General features: G+C 32.8%; 1 protein-coding gene across 1 annotated transcript; it reads right to left on the bottom strand.

Annotated features, from left to right (window-relative positions):
* Positions 1 to 227: 227 nt before the first annotated feature.
* Positions 228 to 26,647, bottom strand: LOC121419383 (fibropellin-1-like). Its single transcript, XM_041613826.1, has 32 exons — positions 26,531 to 26,647; positions 26,009 to 26,091; positions 21,424 to 21,561; positions 20,898 to 21,044; positions 20,305 to 20,439; positions 19,792 to 19,914; positions 18,895 to 19,023; positions 18,458 to 18,589; positions 17,524 to 17,658; positions 17,102 to 17,245; positions 16,552 to 16,674; positions 15,492 to 15,608; positions 15,011 to 15,124; positions 14,040 to 14,183; positions 13,421 to 13,555; positions 12,630 to 12,764; positions 11,929 to 12,111; positions 11,088 to 11,151; positions 9,651 to 9,694; positions 9,121 to 9,184; positions 8,662 to 8,705; positions 8,299 to 8,368; positions 7,719 to 7,765; positions 7,164 to 7,236; positions 6,090 to 6,133; positions 5,395 to 5,401; positions 4,561 to 4,632; positions 4,133 to 4,196; positions 3,310 to 3,414; positions 2,602 to 2,796; positions 1,999 to 2,064; positions 228 to 1,326 (listed from the first exon to the last, which is right to left on the bottom strand). The coding sequence occupies exons 1-32, from the start codon at positions 26,539 to 26,541 to the stop codon at positions 1,237 to 1,239; spliced, it is 3,177 nt and encodes a 1,058-aa protein (XP_041469760.1). The 5' UTR covers positions 26,542 to 26,647; the 3' UTR covers positions 228 to 1,236.
* Positions 26,648 to 27,465: the final 818 nt, after the last annotated feature.

Here is a 27,465-nt window from a genome sequence, read left to right as displayed (position 1 = left end):
TTAGATTTTGATTTTAAACATTAATCATGGACCCATCCTCCATGTCATGCCCCTCAAAACTTTTTACTTATTACGTCACTGGCGAAGATGGCCTAATATAAATTAAACGAAATTTGACAAATTATGAAATAATCTTAGAAATTTTTTTAGATAAAAAAAATTCTGCACTGATCTCGAACATAAATTCATTTTGAAGTGGCGACACTTGCAGAAACTCTTCCAAACCTCCATTTTCTTATTTCCTCTCGATCCCTCGTTCAATTCGTTTCTCGTCCTCTTTCCCATCCTATATCACTCTTAATGTAGCTCCCATTTCACATATGACTGCAAACTTACCCCGATATATAACTAATTACTAATCAAGACTTAGCGATAAGACGTAATAGTAACTTTACTTATTGCTATTTTGCCATGAACAAAAAGTTCGTTGTATACAATAATTTTGTCATAAACTATACTAGAATAACAACTCGACAAGAATAGTATATAAATTGTAACGAAAATAGTTTATTTGAGATTACTAATTTGTCTTGAACCTTTAACATAAAAAATAACCCCACTCAAAAAATTTTTCCCTTTATATTTCCTATATCTCAAAAAAATGACGAGCACTGAATTATTTATGTTTATCTTGACCAGCAAGATTTTGGACTATATGCGTGCACTATATCACAACTTATTCGTCATGCTTACAATAAAACATTTCGTTGGTTAAAAAAAATGGAGCTAGTATTTTCACAGTAAAACATTTTATACTGGCTAGTTTATAGTAATTGAACACATATTTCCTAATTTTAAACAAAAGTTTTGACAGTTAAACAGCAATATTCAATGTTTAATAATTTTATTGTTGAAAAATATAATATTTTTGTCTAATTTCAAAACATTCGTTTGAAGACAGAAAGAGCAGCCGATAGAAAGAATAAGCAATTAGTTCAGAGTTCATACCATTCATACAATATATATTCTTTAAAATAATTCAACAATGTTATGGTTCCAACAAAAAGAAATATAATACAACAAATATAACAAACAAAGAGCAATGAATTGTACACTAAGTATGTTACCTGGGTTGAGTAATGAGTATATACCTCACAGTCGAATATACATTCACTACACAATATACGTTCATAAAATAAAAAAGGAATGCCAACTTTCGCCGAATCTTTAAAAACGTACAAAAATCAGTTGGCTTGATCTTGCAGGATCTGGATTCGATATGCCTTCCGGCTGAGTTTATATCTTGAAGCGGAAATGAGCTGGAATTGTTCGGGAACGCTCAGGTCGACTGACTGGTGATTCAGGCGGGGTCTCCAAAGCAAGTTGCTGTTGAGATGAAAAAAAAATATATTTCATAATACAGCCCTACGATACACAACCATATCCATGGTGACATTGTTCGGAAAAATATACTTTACACAGACAAGCATTTGAAAATAAAATATGCATCATAATTTTAGATCACAATTTCAGAAATGAGGTGATTAAAATGAGCACTATTGTAGTTCACCCGAAGTACTCAGGGCTGACGAGGGTGATGTTATTAGTGGTGGTGGGATAGTTTTAGGTTTGGGAGGGCCTTTGCAATTTTGTTTTGAAGACTTATCAGTGCTTTTTGAAGTAACACTTCCTCTTGTGAGTTTGTTCCAGCTGGCAATTGTGTAAGGGAAGAATGAGTTTGCTAATTGTGTTGTGGATATTAAGGTAGAGTTATAGCTATGATGACACTTAAGCGTCGGTTCATTGAAATGTGAAAACAAAAATGTCGATGTATCTGAAACTATCTAATAAATTCATGTTAACAACTAATCTTATATAATCCTGTCAAAATTTCACAGTAAAACATTCACGAATCTTAATACTAGTAGTATTGCCCAATATATGGACTATAAAAAAACGAATGGTTGCTAAATATCGTGCATGTCCTATTTGAGCTGAAATAATGATGTCCATAATAATGTATGATTCAGTAGTAATAACATAATAAAAAAAATATACCTGTAAATGAAGAGGACCGTTGCGATTGCCTTGTTTACCCTCCTTCCTCTTGGAGTACAGATATAACTACAATTAAATAATTACAAAAGGATAGAAATGTGTCAATAATCGCCTCTGTCTATACTGGAAACTACAAAGTTTAAATCCAAGTCTGTTAGCCGCCTGGTGAATAACTGGAAAAAATAACGGTTTTTTAATCGCCTTAATCATTGAACATTACGACTCAATTAAATTTATTTTTAGTTATTTGTTTGTTCCTAAAAGGTAATATATTTTTGTTTTAATTAACAGACAAGTATAGTTCTTTATCTCTCTCATCTCTTTAAAAAAAATAACTATAGAAAAATGAAAGGGTTTATAGTAATGAAAAGTCAAGTTAGTTTGCAAGAACATCTTACGATAAAATGTCAACGAAAGTTATAAGGGTGTCACTGTAACATAAAGGTCGGTGGCGGACCGTGACCCGGAGGAAACAAAGCATTGGAGTGGCACAGCATTGTTCACAAAGAATACAGTGCCCCTCCAATCATTTGTCTCCTTCGGGTCACGGTCCGCCACTGATAAAGGTAGTAGATGCGTAGACTTTTAGTAACTTTCACTTACGAAGACGACGATGCATACGATGATAACAATGACACCGATAGATCCTCCTACAGCTCCTATGATCATAGACATATTATCTCTCCCTGTATTCGATAGTTCCTCCGTTGGATGTTCAATCTCTATCACTGTAAACTTAGATGATATGACGATGTATGTTTGACCTTCGAATGTCACTTCTAAGTCTCCATTCTCCACCTTTATAGAAAGACAAGGTTTACACGTGAGTGTTACATCAGCATCATTTTTAAGATTTCAATTTCTTAAAAAAACAGACTATTTTTCAAACAAGGAAATCGCGTAGGCCCTGCTTAGTGAAAAAAATAATTTAAAGAGGGTCGATGTCAAAGATTCATTCCTTAATCTTAAAATGTTAGATGATTGAAATCGTCTACTACTATAAATAACTTGAAATAGTTTGTACATGTATAGTGTACAGAAATGTGCAATATTCTTGGGTCTTCCTTACATAGATGAGAAATAGACATGATCATGATAGACTGATAAATTGGTGAGATGTCGATCTGATTATATTTCGTGAACCATAATTGTTGACAATGACAGACATTAAAAAAAAACGAATGGCAATTTAAAAACGCAAACGGTTTTTGCTTTTGGACATAATTTCTGATTGATGGCATTATGGGTCTTCATCTTTATATGTGCAGGGGTAATTATAGCCTTCTACGATGTTTAAATATAAACAATTACCTTATTTTCTATTGCATCCTTTATAACATCAACGCTGATTTCCTCCGATGAATTCTTGACAATAGTAAATTCCAGATTCATTCCTGTGCCATTGTAAGGACTCATCTTTAGATATAAAAGGCGGGAAATATTGGAAATCTTTATTATATAAAGTCGTTAATCAGTGGTTTATAGTATGACAAAATAATAAACCATTTGTTTTCTGTTGAGGATAATTAACGAGTATGATTTCAAAATAAAAGCAATGATTTATAGGCCCGTTTTCATTTAGTTTCTTTCAAAAAAAAGAGAACGTATCGTGTCCATGAAGTGTGTCCATGCAACTTGGTGCCAAACACCACTATGTTGTCCATTTCTCTTGGATATGATCAAATCATGCATAGTGAAATACATACTAAACAACTATAACATTGCAAAAATATACTGGTGTTAATTTAACACCAGTCCTGTATCTATATCGGTCCACACTAGAGAAGCGATGAAACAACACGAGTTAAGAATCAAACCGACATGGTTTAACAATAACACTAATTAGCGTTGCCTAAATGCCAAATTGGTGTTAGCCTAACGCCAAACCAGTGTTGTTTCAACACATCTCTGGTGTGGACCGATCATAGATACCAGACTGGTATTAAATTAACACCGGCGTATGCAGCGAAGGAACACGTACTACTACACAATGACATAAGGCGCCTTGAGCATTCACCGGAGTGGATATGCATGTGCGCATTGTAAATGTGCTTGTTATTAATATTATTACTATCCAAAGTTAGCATTTCAATTCATTCTGAAAATTACACTAAATATAGCCCTATTTACTTACTTCAATATTCTGAATCTGCGAGTTTCCAAGTGTGAAAGTTTGGACCATTCCATTACGAAATGTGCTGTTAAAACGAATCCAAGAATAATGCGAATCAATAATCATTCTTGTCATCAATAACATCCCAAAAATAGTGCAGATCAATACTAAAACATTAAACAAATTCTTAATTGGGAATTTTGTTACCCACAGTGACTCAATTTCAAAAAAAAAAGTATTTAGCAGTTCATAGTGAAGATCAACATGAATGTAATAATATAGCACTAAAAACAAAAGACTTCTTAAAGATCACCGAATGGCGCTAGATATTCAATTGGAATGCTTCATCCTGCACATCCAGATCGAAAAGTATTGAAAAGAGGGAAAATATTTGAATCTTTCTATTTAGAAAATATGCATTTGAAACAAATTAATAGCAATTAACTTACTCAATAAATTCATTTTCCTTTCCTTGTGGGATACCTTTGTCCAATTCAATTGTAGCTTGTGAAATTGCAGGACTAATTATGAATGAGAAGAACATTAATAAGAAATGAAATCACACAATACCCATTTTAGTTCCAAAATATACAGAAAAGCGATGATGCGTTGTTATAATAAAAAAAATAGATGTAATGATAATGATGATAATGGGTAACAATAAATTCAATTTACAAAACGCTTTTGAGCAATTTGAAGAAAATACTCATGCGAGACTTTCTGAGGTGAAAATATCATGAGAGTGAGAAAACACAAAAAGTACAAACAGCAAGCATATATTGAAAATACGCAATATAAACTTCTTATCCAATTCTATGTTCTGTTTGATTGAGTGGTTTAAGATATTCCGATTCGGTGTTCTGCTTTGTACGGTTCTAAATTATAATCAAATTCATAACCCGTATATGTGAAAACATATTTGTTGTTAGGATGCAGTGGCGTAATAACCAAAAGTATGGAGGGGGGCAGACATGGCGCGTTGGGCAAAATTTTTCAGAAAGGAAAATTTGACCTTTTTGATAGAATAGATAATTTGTGAAAACGATAACCAGCATCTTCACTGTCACCCGAAATGGGAGTATTATTAGGGGAAAAGGGTGGAAAGTGTTGACCATTTTCGTTGTTTTTTCTTTTAAGAGGAATGTGGACAGCTCTGTTAACTAAAGTGATGAAATAAAAACAGCTGTTGCAAGTATACTGATTCATAAAACAGATTGTATTGCTATATCTGATAAGACTTATGACTTAATACATAAGTGTATTTGAAATAATTATTCACTTACTAGATGTCTATGGTAATCCATACAGATCATTGCGAGAAACGGAGAGAAATAAAAGAAGAATATTATAAGACCTACATCACATACTATTTGATGTTTATTCTTACATACTAAACACAATTTTAATCGTCAACAATTAAGGTTTGTACAATAAAGGAATAGACATAATACAGACACGATGCAAATATATAGCTGTGTTGAGATAATATTTGTCAATATTATATTAAAGCACTCTAGATTCCATTTATGCTCTATATAATTATACTGTTGTTTTTTTTACGAAGTAATGCCCTTCCGTAAAATTGTATTGTATTTGTATTGTTTTATATTACTTTGTATAATGTTTTGAATGGAAATGAAATAAAAGAATTGAATTGAAAAAGAATTGAATTGAATTGAATAGATTCACTTATTCATCACAAATTATGCAAATTTTCTTGGTCTTGATACTCTTATGCATAAAAACAAACAATTTTTATTGTCGTAACGCAGCTCATTCAAGGTAACGGGTTATCTTGTTACACAACCATTATATCTATTTGATCAATGTATATATATTTTTTGAAAAGCTGTGCACTGTAACACAAAGCTTAGCGATCAATCGCTAAATGAAATGGCCTATCAAAGATCATCGTTGCATGCGCAGTTTACTCAGTCGACTGACTTGGAACCAATCAGAATTGTGTTATAACACTTACCACAATTACTCGTTGTGCATTGCCAGTCGTTTTGGAAACATGTACTGTGAAATTAAGAAATGGGAATAAGTCAAAACAAAATTTAACAAAATCGGCTTTCAATTAAGTCATGTCCTAATGAGTGTCTCAAGGATATTTTCATAGAGAAGGCCCTATACCAATAAAAACCGATTCTAAACAGACCAGTACTATTCTGTAAATAACGTAAAAGCTGTGGTCGGACTGAAGCTAATTTCAGGACAGACAAACGCTAGTTTGTCTGTGCTATAAATTTGAGTTTATTTTACTATTATTATTGTTATTTTTTATTCGGCAAATAATTATTTTTTTTACTTTCTAGATTTTAAACTAGGAAAATTAATAATAGTTCCACGTCCCAGCATGATATTTTCAATATTTTCATGTCTTCTACTCCGTTTTTTATCTTTCTATTATCAATTGAAAATCACTGTCACCCCTGCCCCCGAAAGGTTGAGCCTATGACTATACTTAATATTAATTGAAAAATTATTGATATAAAGATTATTAGACGCTGTTATTTGTTTTATCTGTTTATCTTCATGACTTATCTCCGCCCCCTCGGCCCGAGGAACGAATTTTTTTTTACCGGGGTGCTGAATTTGTTAAATTTGAAAAGCTAAAAAAGAGGCTATCACTAAAAATAGAGGTCTAATTAGTCCCGAGGAATTTGAAAAGCAAAAAAAAAAAAAAAGGTTCACTTCTAAATGAAGGTCATTTTCCCCTTTTTACACATCTTCCAAAATACCTGGGGTTGCCGGCTATGCGTGGAAAGTAATACACGCAATTACATCCCCAATTGAATTTTTGCGCCCCCTTGGTGGAGGCCAGATCAAATAAAAGTGATATTTTCCCGTTATTGAATCCTTGGCGGAAGACGATGTGGTGAATGTAAAGTTGGATAGTTTATATTTTCATCAAACAAAATATATACGATTTAGATTTCCCCAAAGTTAATTTGTGTCTTATTCACAAATCTGTATTAATTCGATTGAATAGTTTATGTTAATACTATGGTGATTATTCTACTCATATAGATGTTAGAAAGATGCTTACCAGAGATTACAGTGCTGTGGGCGAATGCTCCCTTCCTCGTATGGCGTAATACCGTACATACAAGTATTGTCAACTGTTATAACATTGGAAAAATAGGGGAAAATTCCTTTATTATTAGCCTATAGTGGAAATTATTATTCTATTAGTGGACGGCTAACCCATTTAGCTCCTGGAATTCGATAAATCATAGGCCATCAATTCAGGATGTCAGAATGGGGGCAGCAGAAGATTTTTAAAGTTTGTCCAGCAAAAACAAAATAAAGCAAACAAAAATAAAATAAGAAAGATAGGCCCGACTCAAAAAGGAATACATTTTCACCCTCACTTTATACGGGGATATAAAGAGGGCAGAGGCACTTCTTTTATTCATGGTACTCTTTGTGTAAAATTGTAGAGGGAATGTACTCACACCTCACACCCCCTGTATTCAAGCCTGATCAAAATGACTTTATATTGTGACCCATCTTAAACTAAGAAAAATAAATTAGATTTTATTCACATACAGTTCAAACGTGTCATAGAAAAAGCTACGTGATTTATATTTGCTAGACTTACCACAGTCATCAAGAGGAGCGCAGTACCAGCGACCAAACTGACAAAGACTAAAAATCAAAGAATCATGATGACTATCATTGGTGAGAAATAGATAGTAATAATGATAATAAATCAGGTTGTATTATTATTATCATCATCATTATTAATAATATTAATAATTATGATAATAACAATAACTCTTATTAACCCAGGGTAGCCACTTTCAGTTGTAAGCTGTTCTTCCAGCGGGTCCTGCATAACATGATATGTTATTATTATCCCTCTTCATTATCATACTATGTCCAGCTTTACAGATACAGTATCTCCGTGAATAGAAAGTCTAACAAAGTTGATAGATGGAAGCTGACATATTGGACATTCGTTCATTATAAATTTATGTTTGTGTTTGTGTGAGCCTACAAAATGAAATATAAGAAGTGAAATACGTGTTCAGTTTATACAAATATTTAAGAATAACTTTTGTTGAGAATGTGGTCGAACTTCATATTAAATTCAAATTAATATAGTGATTTAAAAGGTATGGTTCTTGAAAGTTATTTATGAAATAAGAGGAATTTCAGAACAAGATTGTTTAGACTACCACGTTGAACATCTATCGTCTCTTTGAGCTCCTACGTCATATAGCTGATCATCATGTAGACATACACGACCTGAATAATATCAAGAAAATGGATTAAACATAAAATATTGAACAAAATTTTTCATTTTTTTTTCACGTTATAAAAACATAAAATACGATGTAATATCATAAAGAACATTGGCAAAAATGAACCCAAATGTCAATCACTTTCTGCACTATATGATTTCAAGTAAATAAAAATTACCTTTGATAAAACAAATAAAATCGGTATCATTGCGTTTGATTCTTGTGAAGTAGAAATTTTGTAACGCCTGTATATAAATAACTTTTCTATCAAGGATGTAACAATGACGTCATACTTACTGCAATCGATATTTGTACACAAGGTGATACCATTTTGACAAGCACTGTAGTAAAATGAAAATACGTTGAAACAAATATTTTACAGTATCACATTGAATAATTATATCAATCATTTCAATTCAGTTGTGCAATAAGCCAAAACTTTTGAGCTGGATAGATATGACATTTTGCGTAAATCTTTAAAAAGTTGTGAGCGAAACGAGCAAGCAAAAATATCAACATTTTCATGACGAAAATCAAATTTTGTGATAGATTTTGACATTATATTAAGAAAATATTATATTTCACCTTTCCTCCCTTCTTTTACTATTTTGGATTCTTGGTATTTTTTTTTTTGGGGGGGGCAAGAGGACATTCTGTACGCCACTGTCTCAAATGTTAGATTCCTGAAGGTGATTCGTTGTTCAAAAAAGACAATCAGACGGTAATAAAAAAATGAATAAACCCTCCTAAACCTACCATGTATTGCAGTCTTCATACCAAGTCTCATTGTTGTTATATACATTTCCATCAGCATAACATTCTGAGAGAGAAAAAGTTAAGAGCAGGGATGACACGTCAAGATAAAAATAAACACAAACATTTTCTAAAGTAGTAATATGACATATTACAGTACTCTTTTATGTCAAGTACGTGTATTAACTTTGAATTGTTGTCGATCAGTATAACGATAGACCAATTGGTCCAAATTTTGACCAAATGCTGATTAAATCACCCATAGATCAAAGTTTCGACCATTACTTGGTCGCAACCCCCCCCCCCGTTAATTTATATTTTTTTTACCAAATGTTTCGTACATTAAAAAAGCTCATTACAAGTTGGTTTTTAAAAATGCTGGTTGTTACGATTGCAGTGAAGCTGGTCAATATCAGCATGATCAGTTGGTGTGATCTTAAACATGAAATGATTTAAATTTCTATCGACGACAGGAAAAAAAAGAATCATACATTTGCATTATTGTGTTATCATGAGAAGTACAATAAACTTACCACATACATTAGAAGTACAATCCCATTCAGAGTTATCACAAACGCTATGGGGGAAGAAAATGTTCCTGTTAGCAATCATCATTTTTGTCGAATAACTTATCAATTAACGTGTAATTTAAAGGTTGAATCCGTGGATAAACATTCAAAAGTAAAATGTTCTATAGAAAGGTTATAGGAGTGACAACCTTTTCAAAATTTTCTATATCCAACCTTGCATTAATTTATTTATTTTTATTTCAATTTTATTTCAACAGGGTGGTCTCATTTCAAGTCCATTTCTGGACCTGCTCTCCCAGAGAGCCCTGCATTCACATAAAAATATTTACATAAAAAACATAACGAAATATACATACAAAGGTAAAAATGCACATGGCATACACAATAATTCCACTCAAACTGACATCCATATTAAGATTAAGCATAATATCAAAATACACAATTACCGATTACAAGAGAAAAAAAAATTAAGAAAACAAAATGAAATGTGATTAATAAAGGTCATTTTAACGTGAAAAAAAAATGTTTACAAGAGAAACTGAAAAGTTTGCACATACTTTTTGAAACTTTGCAAAGACTTACAGTTTTGAATATTACAGGGTAATTTATTATATAACTTAGCCCTGAAACCGCTAAGGTTTTCATTTTAAAGTCTGTTTTACATTTTGGAATAAATAATGGACTGCTTAGAGCATAGCGGGTAGAATATAATACCGGTCTTTTACTAACACATGAATTAAGATATGGTGGTGATAGGTCGTTAATGATTTGAAAAATCAAGATGCATTTCTGATATTTAATTCTTTCCTCTACTGACTGCCATTTCAATTTAATCAATAATATATTTTGGGGTGTAAAGTATTCTGCACGGAGAACTAACCGTGCATATCTATTTTGTAATTTTTGCAGCTTTGTTAGATTTTGTTTTGAGGTATTTCCCCATACTGTATTACAATAGTTTAGTTGCGGTAGTATAAGAGAATAGCACAATGTGATCAAATTCTTATGGGAAATATAATGACGTATCCTTCGAATGCAGGCAATCGTACTCGATACTTTCTTAACAACTTCCCTTACATGAAGCGACTTTGATGTTAGACATCTGTCTAGTGTTACACCTAGATATTTCATACTTTCAACTGATTCCAGTATATTATCATTGTAGTGAATACAAAGATTATTATTTTGAGCTTTTCTTGCATTAAGCTGAATCAAACAATTTGAATGTTGGGTCGAATCATTCGAAGTGGTAAATGCAATATTTAGAAAAGCTTGTCACTCCTCCTCTTATATTTGCTGATTTCACATTTCTGTTTATAGAGAATGTGCTGTCTTAATACAATTTTAAAATGAAACAAAATGTAATCAAATACCTATTGCAAACATTGATCATTTATTAATAATGCTCCCACTTTAAGGTATTTGTAGAAAGAGATTTACCATTCTCCACAACCTTCCTTTCGACTTTCTCCGTCTTTAAACGATTGATCTCCGAATGAACAATCTGAAAGATAAAATTGTGAACAGTTTTCTTTTAGTCCAATACCATCGTTAATCATTGGGAAAATCTATTAAGGCTTAAAAATGTTATTCAGGGGTTTTTTAAAGGTACAAGTCAAGTCAAACTTGCCTTATATAAAATGCAGTATTAGGTAAGATCATTTCAAAGGACAAATTAAAATCCCATGGTTGTAATGTACATAAATCCAAATATAATGATACTAAAAATGAAAATTGATTTAAGGTCGTAGGTCAATATGAAAATAATAAAATTAAAGGCGAAAGGTATCTACCAAGACTTAAACACAACTCAAAATATAAACAAAAACATATATCATGATATCATAGCTTGATCATATGGACGGCATTTGAATTTCATGCAAAGTAAACATTCCGATGTACGCATGAATGGTATCGCTTTTGTTTTTTATGTGCATGCCCACCCCCCCTAAAATGATGAATAAAAATCGGATAAAAAACATAAATATATGAATGACATATTTCGTTGAATACAATTTAAATGTGTTTTATACTAAATTTAAATGTACTTATAGTGTGTGGCAAATAAAGTAAATTTAGGATGTTTAATAACAATAATAATAGTCCGCATTTATATAGCGCTTAATACATCGGAACGACGTCTCTAAGCGCTTTACAGATATATTTACCAAAGAAAACGAATGGAAAGAAAACGAATAGAGACGAAAAAAGAGTTTCGAACACACGTTCGTGACAAGCCACACCAACATCGTGTAATAACATTTTATTGAATTATACTCACCTCGAACATCCGTAGCGCATGTAGTCCCAACAAAGAATGTTGGACAGATACAAAAGTATATATTAACAACATCAATACACGTGCCATTATTCAGACAGGGATTGGATTGGCAAGACTTGCTCTCGCTAGATTGGACCGTCGTAATTGAAGGAATGGCCGAAGTGGTCGTAGTCGGAGATTCCCCTAATCAAAGAGTGAAAGAAGAACGTAAGCTTGTACTATTTCTTAACGGTAAAGGTGTTGAGATATATCCCTGATATTTGGGCAACACCACTGTATGGATATTGATTTTAAATGACGATAAAATGAATGAGTTCTCCTTCTAAAACATTAATGATTTACTGCATCAAACACGGCACGCGTATTTACTGAACTTAAAAGCAACTCCTTTATTTCATTTGGTAAATTTTTAACATGAAATTTGCGTTAACTAAAACTTAAAAATTGTGAAAATATAGGCCCGATCAAATTTCGTTAGGGTTGTTATTATTATCATTCATTTGTAAAATAAAGAATGAAATTATTCAATTAAAAAAATCACTAAAATTACTATTTTTTCCAATCGATCCTATATAAGAAAATATTTGGTAACGCCTTTTCAATGAACTAGAATTATGTGTACACAAAAAAGCACGACCACCTTTACAAATTTAGTGAGTTTCTGTATAACTTTTTGTAAACTTTATTTTATATGAGCCTACCATCAAGGGTGAGATATTGACAGATGATTCCAGTGTATCCTTGATGACAGGTGCATATATATCCAACAGGTGAGTGTGGTGATGGTGTACATCCTCCACCATTCATACAGGGGTTTGGTTGACACACAGCAGTAGCTACAAAGATAATTAAATTACTACACTGCTGAAAAGAATACATCACATCCATTAAATATACATAGATATATTTCACGAAGCAAAAAATAATGAATAAGAAAATTATGGTTGTCTTCATCCAATCTAATAAGAAAATCCAATTATTTATTTATAATGCCCAAATATATGTTGCCTCGCCGAGTACACTGATAAGACTAAAACGGTATAAACTGTTATCAACTAACTTATAAAGCAACCTGAAATATGCCATTAATACTTTAATTTTCACCAATGCCTGCTAGAAAGAAAAACGTATATTCAGTTTCGAAGCGTATTATTTGTATCAATTTTTTTTGTTCATTAGTAATTTTTCAATTTCAGGTTTTTGGAGGAGTGGTGCTCCAAATACAAGAATTTTATACGAGCAATGCTATCTAACCTTGATATCAGCAGATATCAAGATGAACAGTTTATCTCTTTGTAAAATGTTTTCTTTGTAGCCAGCCCTGCATTTCATGATTATCGTATACTTAGTAGCAAAAAATTTAAACATGCTCCAGTCGTAGAGGTTAACAAATAAACTTAAATTCCTGACAATGAGGTTCTTTTGCCCTTTTTTTGTCTGGGTATAGTTTACTCATTACAGCGCTATGATAAAATGTAAGTGAACATCTTACGTGGAAGTTTGATACCACATGTGACTCCAGTAAAACCAAGAGGACATAAGCACATTGGGTAGAAATTACCCAATGAATCTGGCCCTTCAAGTACACACGTACTCTCACCCTCACAAGGATTTGATTCACAGTCATCTGAAATTAATTCAAATATCAAGTAAAAAATAGTCATAATTCGTCTAAACGCAGAAATGCTTATGGGATATGTATGTGTATCAGGCTCAATTTTATTCAATTATAGAATAATAGGTAATTGTTCATTCCCTGCATAATAATGTCTTGCCCTTCGAAATAAGGAAACGCCATATACGACGCTTGAGTGAACTTTCTCATAGACGGCTCCAGTTAATGAGTGTAATATAAAAAATTCCACACCTTTCTTCTATTTTTTTCTTTGCTTCTTCCTCTTCTTCATCATCCCGGTTCATCTTCTTCTTCTTTGTCGTCGTCATCATCTTCCTCTTCTTTCCACTTCTTTTTCTCCACTTCTATTTTCATTGATTATTTAGTTATTCATTCAATTTCGTAATGATCCAGTTACACCTGTATAAGTTCAATTCATTACCTAACAAAAATATTTTTTTATATTACTGGTACAGGTAATGAAACGTATACTTACATATTTGTGCAGCAGTTGTAGGTTCTAGTATCACTTCGCAAAGCTTCCCTCCATATCCTGAAGCACATCTACATATGAAGTCAGTAGCATCGACGTTCCGCCAGCACACACCAAAATTCTGGCACGGGGGTGGATAACATGGATCTAAAGAGAAGAAGAGTTGAACGAGAGAGAGTGGCACAAAACGGGGGGGGGGGGTTGTGAAGTGTGGGAGGATGGATTTTAGTCGATATGAATAATTTCATTGGATGACACAATTATCTTCAAAAACATTCAAAACCTTTCTCAAACGATCACAAAAATAACAAATTAAACTCAACATGCACAGAGGATCCATTATTACATGAAACAACATTGAAACAAGGACAATTCTTACGAAATACAATCAATATCGATAAAATCTGTTAACTGAAATATATCATATAGTTAAAATGGCTATCGCAATTTCAATATGCATTATTTTGAGGGAAACTGCATTTACAAGCACTACTTTTCAATATATCTCTCAATTTACAAAGCTTTAACTTGACTTGAAAAAGGCAAATCCATATCGTATGCTACTGTAGTTTACACAAAATGTTTTAATGTGTAACACGGTAATGCCGAATACCTTCCTTCAACATTGTACGTCCACCGATCTGCGGTTTTTTTTTATTCACAGGGTATTAATTATGACAACGGAAATGAAACAAGAAACAAAATCTATTATAAAGCCAATCTGAAATTAAATGCAATCAGCATGGTCTCTGCATTTACATCGCACTTTTTTTCTCTCTGTCTCTTTTCACATTTCTATGTCCCCAAAGTATCAGGCTTATTAGATTACAGCAAAACGGTTAACGTTGAAGTTTATTAAGATTTATATGCATAATAAAGTAGTTTATGGAATTAAAATGTCGTTTAAAACATAATAACTTTTTAAACAAAATTTTTGAACAGAATTTGTTTCTTAAAAATAAATTGATACTCACCTGTAGATTCGCATCGTAGACCGAGGAATCCCTGGGCACACTCGCAAACCTGGACATTCGTATCGAATGTACAAGTACCTCCATTTAAACAAGGATCTGATAAACATGATGGCTCTATAATGTTACATATGAAAATAATAAAAAAAAATATGAAACGATGTTTAAGAGGTGAATATAATGGTTTGTGGTAATTAGCATGCACCAAGACCGTGTTATACTGCAACTACTACTACTACCACCACCATTATTACTACCACCACTACTGCCATGACTAATACTACTTCTACTACTTGTATTAAGTTACTAAAAAGTCGTATCCATGCTAAACCTAAATCATTTGTTTGGTCATGAAAATTGTCTCAACAGTTTCTCTAAGGTATGCATTGAAACAAAGAACAAAAACGAAAATTGAAGGTTTAGTATATAAACTCTAAAACGCAATATCCTAACATGCATTATTCTTATCAAAAGCCACACTTACCATTCATCTCGCAGTACTGACCAGTAAATGAGGGTAAACATTGACATATAAATGAATCTTTCTGAGAGCTGATGAAACACTGTCCCCCGTTGAAACAGGGGTTTGATGAACACGGATCTGATTGAGAGGAGTAAGTGTAAAGACTGAATGTTGTCATTAGAACATTGGCTAAACATAATATGCATCCGTATGTTGATATGTATAGTATTTGATTACACACCATAACAGACGAAATGGTAGAAAAAGTATAATTATATTAAAGGGGTGGTCCAGGCTGAAAATATTTATGTCTGAATACACAGAGTAGAATTCACTGAGCAAAACGCTGAAAATTTCATCAAAATCGGATAACAAATAATAAAGTTATTGAAGCTTAAAGTTTAGCAATATTTTGTGAAAACAGTCGTAATGAATATTCATTAGGCGAGCTGATGATGTCACATCTCCACTTTCCGTTTTCTTATGTTATTACATAAAATCATATTTTTTTCATTATTTCATACTTGTGTGAATAATATGTCTCCCTTATAATGAAATAAGTTGCAGCGATAAATATCTAATGCACTAAATCAGTTGTCAATCCAATTTTTCTAGTTCTTGGAGGAAAAAAATTGAATAAACCTAATTTCATATAATAAAATACAAAAGAACAAGTGGAGATGTGACATCATCAGCCCACCTAATGAATATTCATGACGACTGTTTTTACAAAATATTACTAAACTTTAAAATTCAATAACTTTGCTATTTGTTGTCCGATTTTGACGAAATTTTCGGCAGTTTGCTCAGTGAATTCTACTCTATTTATTAAGCGATAAATGCTTTCAGCCTGGACCACCCCTTTAAGAAACAGCGACTAACGTCATTTCTTACATAGAGTAGGTCTATCATAACTTGGGTAAAAAATGAAATCATAGTGAGCGGACTTTCAAGAGAATTTGTTCCAACATGGACAGTTTAAGCGAAATTATATTCCACCTGTTTTCTGCATAAATCCAGTAAAAGTTTTGTTTTTGCTCTGTGTATTACATGATAATGAGCTTCAACGTTAGTAACTTACCAATAAGTTCACATCGAGAACCTACGAATCCATCTTTACATTCACAAGTGTAGATTGTACTGATAGCGACGCAAGATGCACCGTTGAAGCAAGGATTTGATGAACATGCATCATAACGTGGCACTGTGCAAACATAACGAAATAAAACAAAATTTGTCATGATGGAAAAATTTGAACCAAAATATAAGAATCAAACCTAAGAAACTAGAAAATGTAGTGGGATGAAAGAAAAATATAAAATGACTCGTGTGCGTATATATCAACTACCAAAACATACAAAGACAGTGACAGGAAAGCAAGCATAGTATAGACACAAGTGATTAGTATCTAAATATAATTCAAAATGGGCGAAGTGTTAGAAATACACTAAATATCAAGATTTCGATGTGTTTCATTTTCGAAATATACCATTAGTTGTAAAACTCAACAATGAATAAACAAACAAAAAGTCTGTTTGATAATACTCCTCTCATACCGATGTATTAAAGAAGTAACGTCGGTAATGTGTAATTTTATATATTCGTCTTTACCCGAATATTCTAATTCTTACATTCCTGGCTGCAGTTGAGTCCCGTCCAGCCAATTTCACAGTTGCACCAATAAACTGCATTTTGGTCTTCAAACAATGGATCAACGACGTCACGAACGGTGGTACAGGTCGCTCCATTGAGACAAGGGTTGGACAAGCAGGGATCTAAGTGTATCGTATAAAACGTGCAGTAGGGTGCAATCAGAGAGCGTCATCGGAGTGCAATTATATAGAGCGTGAGCAAAGAGTGCAATCAAATAATGAATAAAACTATAATAACCAAGGGTGTAATCAAACAGTGCAATAGAATGCTTCATTGGATGTAGGCCTACAAAATGAATCATAAATGGAAAAAAAGTGGATACATTCATTTATAGGGGAGAGGAGCGAATTTTCAACCCAGTTATTTTCTGGTGACCCCCCCCCCTGATAAACTTCCTTACCTGGTTCAGAGCAGGTCGTACCAGTAAAGGTAGAAGGGCATTCACACCAGAAGCCTTGAACCATATCTTCATTACCACCGGGTGCAATCAGTGTACAAGTACCACCATTCATACAAGGGTTCGAATAACACGGATCTGTATGGGGCAAACAATAGAAGCGACGCCTTTCAGACATGGACCTATCCACGGAGGATTATTCTATTGTTACTGGGGGTGTTGAGCGTTGTCACAGCACCCCCAGTAACAATAGATAGTCCTCCGTGGATTGGTCCATGTTATCAGATGTATTCAATTCTAGAAAAATCATTTCAATGATATCACCCTTTTCAAGCTCAGCATGTTTAGTGCCGGAAAATAAGCAAATTAACAGTTAGCCTATGACAAACTGTTCTCGAAAAACCTTTCTTTTTTCACTAGGATGACTCCTACTCTTTCAAATGAAACAGTTTTGTAAGCTTTCTCGACAGATGATCTTGTGGTATTCCAATTCTGAGAAAGAAAGACACGGTATAGATTAAGTGAAAATAATGATACGAGAGTCTGGCAATCGTTTGTTTTATTGTCTGATATTTTGCTCATTGACTATTATTTGGGCTACGGGTAAATATCAATGATTATGAACTAGTATACACATCAGCTTGGATGTGACGGTCACGTTTTGGAAGGTGTACATGAATAATACTCAAATCACAAAATCTTATATCAGTGAATTTAAAAAGCACCTTGATGGTTTGTCTCAAATGAAATTGCTCGTGTGCAGTTACAGCTGAGAAAATGCCTCTTAGAGCTTAGAACTCTTGGTCGTATTCCCATGTTTCGTTTATTATATTCTTGAGTCGAGGTAAATCATGCCCCGCTCTATTTCATATCATGATCACGGTTATCAATACGTTTGTTCTACCTTCATCTCTGTCAATTTATTTGCAACACTCACCAATGTTTTGACAATTGGTACCCACATAACCAAGACAGGAGCAAAAGTACGGTGTTAAGTTTTGGTTGAATTCAGTCTGCATCAACTGGAAACACCGTCCCTCATTTTGACATGGGCTAGGATTACACGGGTCTGTATGAACAGTTGAAATAATATCTTATGTGATGTGATTGATAGTCAAAGTAGAGCATATAATAAACCTCAATGATAACAATGCAGTGACAGAGAATCTTATCACATTAATGAACTACTTTTACATTGGTGCAAATCACATCATTATCATTTATGGTCAAAAGTAATCAATTTAAACGTGCACATAATGGATCATGCCCCACGTCTGTATTTTTAATTAACGTCAAATATTAATCATTAATCGCAAATGATAAAGAAAAAATTACTCAAATTCATCACTCAACATAATTAAAAGGAATCCTTACTTGATTGGTAAGCTTCTGTACAGTTTATTCCGTAGTACTCCGAAGTACAAATACAAATGTAACCTAGTGAAGCAAAGGCTTCCTCCCGACAAGACCCTCCATTCAAACAAGGCCTTTTAACACATGGACCTTAGTGAAGCAAGATAAACATAATAAAATTGAGAGAACAAATATCAGTCATGCAGGAAACATACTACTACTACTACTACTACTACTACTACTACTACTACTACTACTACTACTTCCACTACTACCACTACTACTACTACTACTACTACTACTACTACTACTCCTAATACTAATAATACTACTTCTATGCTACTACACTACAACACTGCAGCAGCAGCAACAACTGTTAGTACTACACTAACACAACAACAACTGCTTCCACTGCTGCTGCTACTGCTACTACTACTACTACTACTACTACTACCACTACTGCTACTACTACTACTACTACTACTACCACCATTACTACCACCACTACTACTACACTAAAACAACAAGAGCAACAACAATTACTACTACTACTACGCTGCAACAACTACTACTACCTCTTATACTACTACTACTACTACTACTACTACTACCACTACTACTACTACTACTACTACCATCACCACCAACACAACCACTACTACTACAATCGACACCACCATCAACAACGATAGGCAAACCAATGTGTTAACCACTTCTATTGCAGCATCATATTACATGTATAAGCCTAAACATGTCTGATTCACCTCGTGGCGTGGAATAATTATGTTTGATTTATTCATCTTTCCATTCTTCTTTGTTGAATATAGAAGCAACATAATTCGTACTTTGATGTCTTGTTTTTGTCATCATTATTTTATTAACATCTGAAGTGTAACAATGTCATCCACTCCTGTGTACCTTCTACTTCACAATGGCGACCACTATAACCCGATGTACATTCGCAGTAGTAATCCTGTGTTTCATACTGATTCATACACAGTGCTCCATTCAAGCATGGTGAACTACCACAGCCGTTGTATTCTAATCAAGGAAAAATAAACAATTACAAAGTAATTTTGAGACCTTGTTATCAATGCTCGAAGTTATGAAAATATCGATGAGAGGCATATTTCAAAGAAATTAATGAAAATATGACATGGATATAGGCCTACGGTACTCATACACTTTGCACCATTATAAATAGAACTAAATAACACGTAATTGTCCTCATCTTCAAATGAATCATAAAAAAAGATTGTTAACATCTTCAATATCTTTGTTACTTTACATCTTTCCAAATATCAAAATTTCTATATGTGATCTCTTGTCATGGATTCCAGTAAAAAGGTCATAAAAATAGAAATTGCAAGCTGCGTGTTATTCCTTTTGTCTTCGAAATAAATTTTAACATTTCCTAAAGGCTTGGCATACCTCCAGATAGACTCAGTTCGCAGTTATTCCCTGTATATCCATGGTTACATTGACACGTATAACCTTTAAATTCAAATGGACTTGGGTCACACCTTCCATTGTCTCCACAAGGATTCGGGTCACAGTCTCCTTTTCCTAGTAAGGAACAAAGCATAAGTGTCATGAAAGTTGCGTTTCGAGATATTTTTATCCAACTGAAATGCAATTGTTATCTTAAACAGTCATTACATTGTTACCAATCATTGCTACTGGCTTAGTGAAAAAAAATGTTTGTATAGTGAAAAAATCATTGTATTTCATTTTTAACATCATAAAATTGACTTACTTGTGCAGAGTTAATTGATTTTGAAACTATGTTATTTTACTCTTTTGCTACACTAAAATTCAAAAAATTTAATTGGAAATAATTGTTGATATACAAAACTCAACTTCCTCATTTTTGGACGAGCCAGGTATCTATGAGATACAAATGATATGTTGATTTAGAAAAATGCGTTGGGATAGTATTTTCAAATGGCGTCACAAATCACCATTGATACCACTTATCATTACATGTGTTCTGATTTAGCATATAAATAATATAATATACTCACCAGTGTCCAGTCTGTCACAAGTATAACCTATATATCCCGGTGCGCACTGGCAGATAGCTGTCATGGACAGGGGATTAGCAGGATTAACACAAGTGGCGCCATTCATACATGGACCGCTGGAACATGGTGTATTGGCGGGAAAGGGTGCTGCATAAAATTTGCATGAACACGTTTATTCGTGAAGAAGATAAGCAATATCGTTGAATGAACACTGACTATCTATTAAAAATCAATGTAATTATCAGTCGTATGTATGCATGACAAAACATGATAAAAAAATATAAACATTTATGGACTCTTTGGCAAGATAAGATTGCGTCTTATCTGTTATCGCTAAAAATACCAATTCACTATGAATAAATTACACTTTATCAGTCTGCCTTTACGCAAATACATTTTATTCGTCTGAAATCATTATTACAAGTAACTTTAACTTCTAACATACCCATCTTTTATAGTCATGATGTAGGTAAGATATTTTCAAATGAAAGTTTGTTTAATCAAATGAATTGAAGATGTCGCTTACGAGATAATTCCGTCGATGTGTCACATAAAAATCCCTTGAAATTGTGAGGACATATACACATGAAAGCATTGCTGGCGGATGAATCGGAAGCAAGGAAACATGTCCCTCCATTCTTGCAAGGGTTATTGGTACATGCATCTGCATTCATGTGGGTTAGATGATAATACAGAATACAACATGATTCATAAACATGATGCAGTAAACCTTATAAAACATAGCATTTTGAATGCTTGTCTAAAATCTCATTTTCAAATCTAATTTTCCTTCCAATAATGTAATTATGGTCTGACATATGAAGTTTAAATTTATGTAATTTCTTTTATCCAATCGACAATAGATTATCTAAATCTAAAAAAATGAAATTCTATTACAAAATTATAATCATTTCATTTCATTTCATTTATTGGTTTTTGCAACATTTTTCATAACAAAATTCTGGACACGAAAATACATATCTGAGACTTGACATCAAAATAATGAACAATAGTTTTGTATATAACTCCTCAAACATATCTTACATAAATGAAAATCATTAAGTGGTATTTCCTGTTACAATAAATAGAATAGTTGCAAGGGTCGTCACAAAAGCAAAGCTTGAAAACGTAACAACCCTGGAAAATAGCTAAAATAATTAATGTCTACTGTCATTAAACGTGCAGGTGCAAGAGGGACTGGGAGGGGGGGGGGGGGGGGGGAGGGAGATGCTTGGTCCTTCGCATGGAATTTTAGAATATAACACGTTTTGTTGTTCGATTTTTAATTTATACATGTTCTAGATAAAATTCAATGTATAATTAAAATAATGATAACAATGGTAATGATTTTCTTTTTTTTTCAATTTGTTAGGTATTGGTTTAATTGCAATTCTTTTATAGTTCGTTTAAAGGAATAAAATGATCTTGTCAGCTTGAGTGAATCTGGCAATGCATTCCAAATATCAGGTCCATGATGTCTTAGTGTTTTATGTGCAAATAGTGTCCTAGGATTGTTTAAGTGAATATTATTGCATGTTCTTGTTGGATATGAGTGTAAATTTTTATTATATGAAAATAAATCCGTGAATACTGGAGGAAATAAATCCGTGAATACTGGAGGAATATAATTATAATAGACAAAATGATATATTGAGTGCATATCAGTTTTGTAAAACGAAGGAAAGCTTCAAGATTGATCATCCAGCCGGTTTGGCAACACTTTTAGTGTTTAGCTTGTTAGTTTCCCTTCGCTTGAGGGATGATATTGACATTAAAAAAAAACAATAGATAATTGATGAAGATTGTCACTGAAAATAACTAACAATCAAATTCTGTAGACAAAGGAAACGTTCATACTATTTTGTTCATTTTTCTTTCAAGTCATGTTTTATTCCTGTTCTAGTAGTGATTGCGGGTAAAAAAAATAAAAGCAAGTTTACTATACCGTGTGAGTAATAGAAAACAAAAACTTGACAACTCACAATGTTATATATGGCATGGCCTGAAAAAATACCTTCTCTTAAATAATTCGATATCATATTCATGTGGTATGTATTCACGGTTGGATAATCAGGACGTATTTTTTTTTTACTGTGATGTGTAAAATTCGATTGGCGCCAACATAAGGCATGGCTGCAAATGAATGAATCCAGATGCCAATGATGTCATTATCCTACACATGAGTAAATAAACATATTTGCGATTTTCTTTTCAATGAAATTTACTTGAGCATTGATAAAAAAGTGTTGATTATACAATTACATTGTCAATTACTGAAAAAGTATTTTTCAATGGATTTTAATGCAATCATTGCAGGACTATGATATCATTAACATCTGGATTCATTAATTGCAGTCATGCCTTAATTTGGCGCCATTGATTTTTTTAAACAAAAGATACCCTTTCCGTCCATGTGTATAATGATTTTGTGTTCATGACAGATCTATTTTTTAAATTGGGGATTAATGAGGTGAATGAAAATGAAACTCAATGTCATGGCGAAGCAAGATTTCAATTTCAATATCCGATTTATATTTCATTTCATTTCAGTCCAGTTTTCTTCCACAGCAAAGTTGATCGCAGTTTGCACATCTCAAACCATTATGAAAAAGGTAAAATTCAAATTCAAATTATACTTAATATATACAAAGGTTACTGTTTTTTAATGTTTGAAATATGTAATGAGTCTTTTTATTGTTTTTACTTTGTATACATGAACAATTAAGCCATTTGGCTGCGACTCATGTTTTTAATAAACCTTGAATTGAATTGAATATAACAACACAATCATTCCTAAAACAGTTGCATAATTGATGATCATTGTAATTTAAAAGTTGCAATGTGGAGAAAACGTTGTGAAAACGAAGATTGTGATATAGGTTCCCTGTAGTATAATTGTTAATAATTCGAATTAAAACATAAAGAATAATAACAAAGGACACACTATACAAAACAACGCGGAACACGACATGTAGGACAGACAACAAAGTGTTCTGCAATAAAGTTTTTAGATTTTAGATAGTGTCAGGCTATATAGCTTCGTCTACTATTTTCTTAAACAGCGTTCCTATATGCCCACTCTAATTACTTCACATACGATTTAAAGATTAAACTAGAAAATATTTTACTTGTTTTGATAACCTTATTTTTTTTTCTAGAGAAATTAATAAACTGACTCATGCTCTTCGAAGTAATAGAAATAAATTACAAACGGGGAAATAACAAGAAAATGATAGTTCGTCATTGCTACCAATGACGTATATGTTATTGTCAATCATATTTATGTTAAATTAAGCCATGCTTGGGTAAACTGTATTTATAATAATAATAATTATACTTGCTTATATAGCGCTTGATACTTACTTTGTCAGAAGTCTCTAAGCGCTCTACAGTAAATGCAGCATAATTACCCTGGCTTTAGCAGTGCAGCTGTTACGCGCGCTGCGTTTCAAGGAATAAATTCCTGCCAGGTACCCATTTACCTCACCTGGGTTGAGTGCAGCACATTGTGGATCAATTTCTTGCTGAAGGAAATTACGCCATGGCTGGGATTCGAACCCACGACCCGCTGTTTCAGAGTCCAGAGACTAATCCATTGGGCCACAACGCTCCACGTATATAGATATATTTATATAGATATATAACAATCCGCGCAAGGATGCATATATAATATAGAGATGAAATATCATATAATGCAATATTTTCATTTTTAACAATCCACTTTTCTCCCCCTCATTTGTCTCTTCTTCACCTATTTCTTCTCTACATATACTACTCATTTTTATTTGATTATCCCGTTGCAATAACTATTATTTCAAGCATGCTTTAAGTGCGTTGTGTGGTTGTTGATAATTTTGTTTATAACATACATTTTACAATTTGCCAATATATTGTTGGTATCAATTAATGAAATGCAAAAGATAAACAATGAATATTATGCATAACTTTAACTATAAAGAGATGTAACGTGCTCTTTCATTTTCATGCGAGCAATAAAAAAGAAAAAAAAATTGATTATTAGAAAAATGCGGAAGATAATCATCTACATCGAATACCTCAAAAGCAATGAAGAAACAACACAAGATCGCGCAAAAAAAATGTTTCAACAGCGGGTGGAAAAAAGAGAAACACCAGAAAAGGAGAATGAATGACGAAGAAGATGAGATAATCTCAGGAGAGTGCTCTTCGGGAGCTCCTATGTAGCATGCCACCAATCGAAAAGGCATTTTAAACATTTTTTTTATTCAAACATTGCATTTCCTCATTCTAGCCATCAATCGTTTCAGAAAAAAATGCATATCAGTAATACTGCCTTCTTACTTTGCTTTCACCGTTTCTCCATTTTCACTTTTATCCCGCTTTTGCTTTTCTTTATTTCCTTCTTGTTTTCTCCTTTTCTTTCTTTCTTTCTTTCTTTCTTTTCTTTTCTTCTTTTCTTTTTTTCTTTCTTTCTTTTTTTCTTTCTTTCTTTTCTTTTCTTTTCTTTCTTTTTTCTTTCTTTCTTTCATTCATTCTTTCTTTCCTTTTTTTCCTTCTAAACCTGCATTAGCCCAATTATGTCTTCAAATGTCATTTTTATTTGTTGGACTGTATTTCAATGTTAGTGTTCTTTTTTAGCACCAGCTAATGAGGAGAGTCTTTTAACAGAATCTCGATTTCTTTTGATAATCCCCAGGCATTAGCTGGTGTTCTTTCCTCTTTTTTGTGTGTTCTTTCCTCTCTTTTTTTGTGTTTTTTTTATTTGATATTGTGTATTGGATTTTGTATGATGATTATTTTCAATGTAATGAAATTGACTATTGTTATGAGTATGTTTACCTGGAAATGAAATAGAATAAATAAATAAAATAAACGGTAAAATTTTGTTAATCTATTTTCATACCACGAAAAAAAAGTCTTCTTTAGTATGTGAAGGGTGTTTTTTATTATTTTTAAGAGTCTTTAAAAATTTTATAGATTTTGAAAGATTTCGGAACATCGTGATAACAAAAATCATATAGTTACACACACATGCAAACCCATATATATGAAACAAGAACAAATACAGTCCTAAATCCTCCCCCCAAAACTATCTGATGTAATATATATATTCATCCTTAAGTTACACATACCTTGTGCCTTGCAGTAGTTGAATATTGGCAGCAGTATTACCATCATTGCATATACACAATACATCATGAAACTTGTACCTTTGCTGTTTAGATTGAGAAGAAGAAATTATAAAGAATCGTATGAATTACGTTTTTTAAACAAAACAGAATTATATAGTTTACAAATAGATTAAATGATAGCTATGTTGTTTTGTATTTGAATACTTATATCATGCAACCCATATTCTTTCAGTTAATTCTGAAAATTTAGTAGTAATTTATCTCTGAGATCTGTTTTTACACACTTTATTTTGGAACTACTTTATGTATGTTATCATATAATTCATAATTTTGCAGTGTTTCAAATAAAGTTACGGTCGTGTAATAATTTTATAACAAAAGTCATGTCTTCGGGTATAAGTTTCTTCTCTAACTAAATCAGCAAACTTATATGTACATGTATGACTGATATTGTTGACTTTGTTGTATCTGTGAAATCTAAAATATATAATCACATTTGATTTCTTAAGTCATATAACCTACCCCACAAACATTCGAGAATCCACTTCTTTCCTTCATACGTTCAATCAGAAAGTAATTACCGTCTTTCTCAGCTGGATGCGAATAGCCAATCTTTGAGACGAAAGCCAGGATGCGATATCTCTCAGTAATTGATGATTTTAAAGAATATTACGAAAGTAATTACCCTGTCTTTCTCAGCTGGATGCGAATAGCCAATCTTTGAGACGAAAGCCAGGATGCGATATCTCTCAGTAATTGATGATTTTAAAGAATATTTATCAACGAATAATATTGGATCGCTTCTGTGTTACCTCGTATCAATCATGCATGATCTTCTCACATGGCTCAGCTTATACACAATGCAATAACGTTTGTTTCCAATCACTTCCAGGATTTATTTTAAGGAAAGATTGATGGGGCCTTCGCAAGTCTTGCCTCTTCTCACGGCCCATCAACTTCTTCAAACAAACGTCATTGGAAAACATGCAAAATAAAATAAGTAAAACAGAACGGGACCGTTGACGAAGACCATTGTGAAGAGGGAAATTTCTTGGGTTGGGCAAACATAAAACTTTGTATGAAATATTTTGATAAGCAACCCATTTGTTCTGTGAAGTCTGTTTTGGTTTTGAGTAGGGAACAATTATATCACACCTTCGTTGAGGTGTCAGGGTCACCTTGCCTTGCAAGCTACGTTCTTTTACGCGTAGCTCTCTTTTGGGATGATTCCGTCATTCACGGAAATTTCTTTACCATTGTTCGAATTTCGACATGTAATTATTTATTCTGTATGAAATCATCGTAAAGAGAAGATCCCCATATTGCCCTTCTTAATTGTATCACTTGCTTGGTTTCATATTGAACAATAACTCGCATACCAAAATAAATTATGCTCATGGATTTGATATCGATGCATCGATGTATATATTCATCTGTATGTATGTAAATACTACGCT

This window comes from Lytechinus variegatus, chromosome 7 (genome assembly GCF_018143015.1).
Source record: "Lytechinus variegatus isolate NC3 chromosome 7, Lvar_3.0, whole genome shotgun sequence".
NCBI classification, from domain to species: Eukaryota; Metazoa; Echinodermata; class Echinoidea; order Temnopleuroida; family Toxopneustidae; genus Lytechinus; species Lytechinus variegatus.
This window is presented reverse-complemented; position numbering and strand designations above follow the sequence as displayed.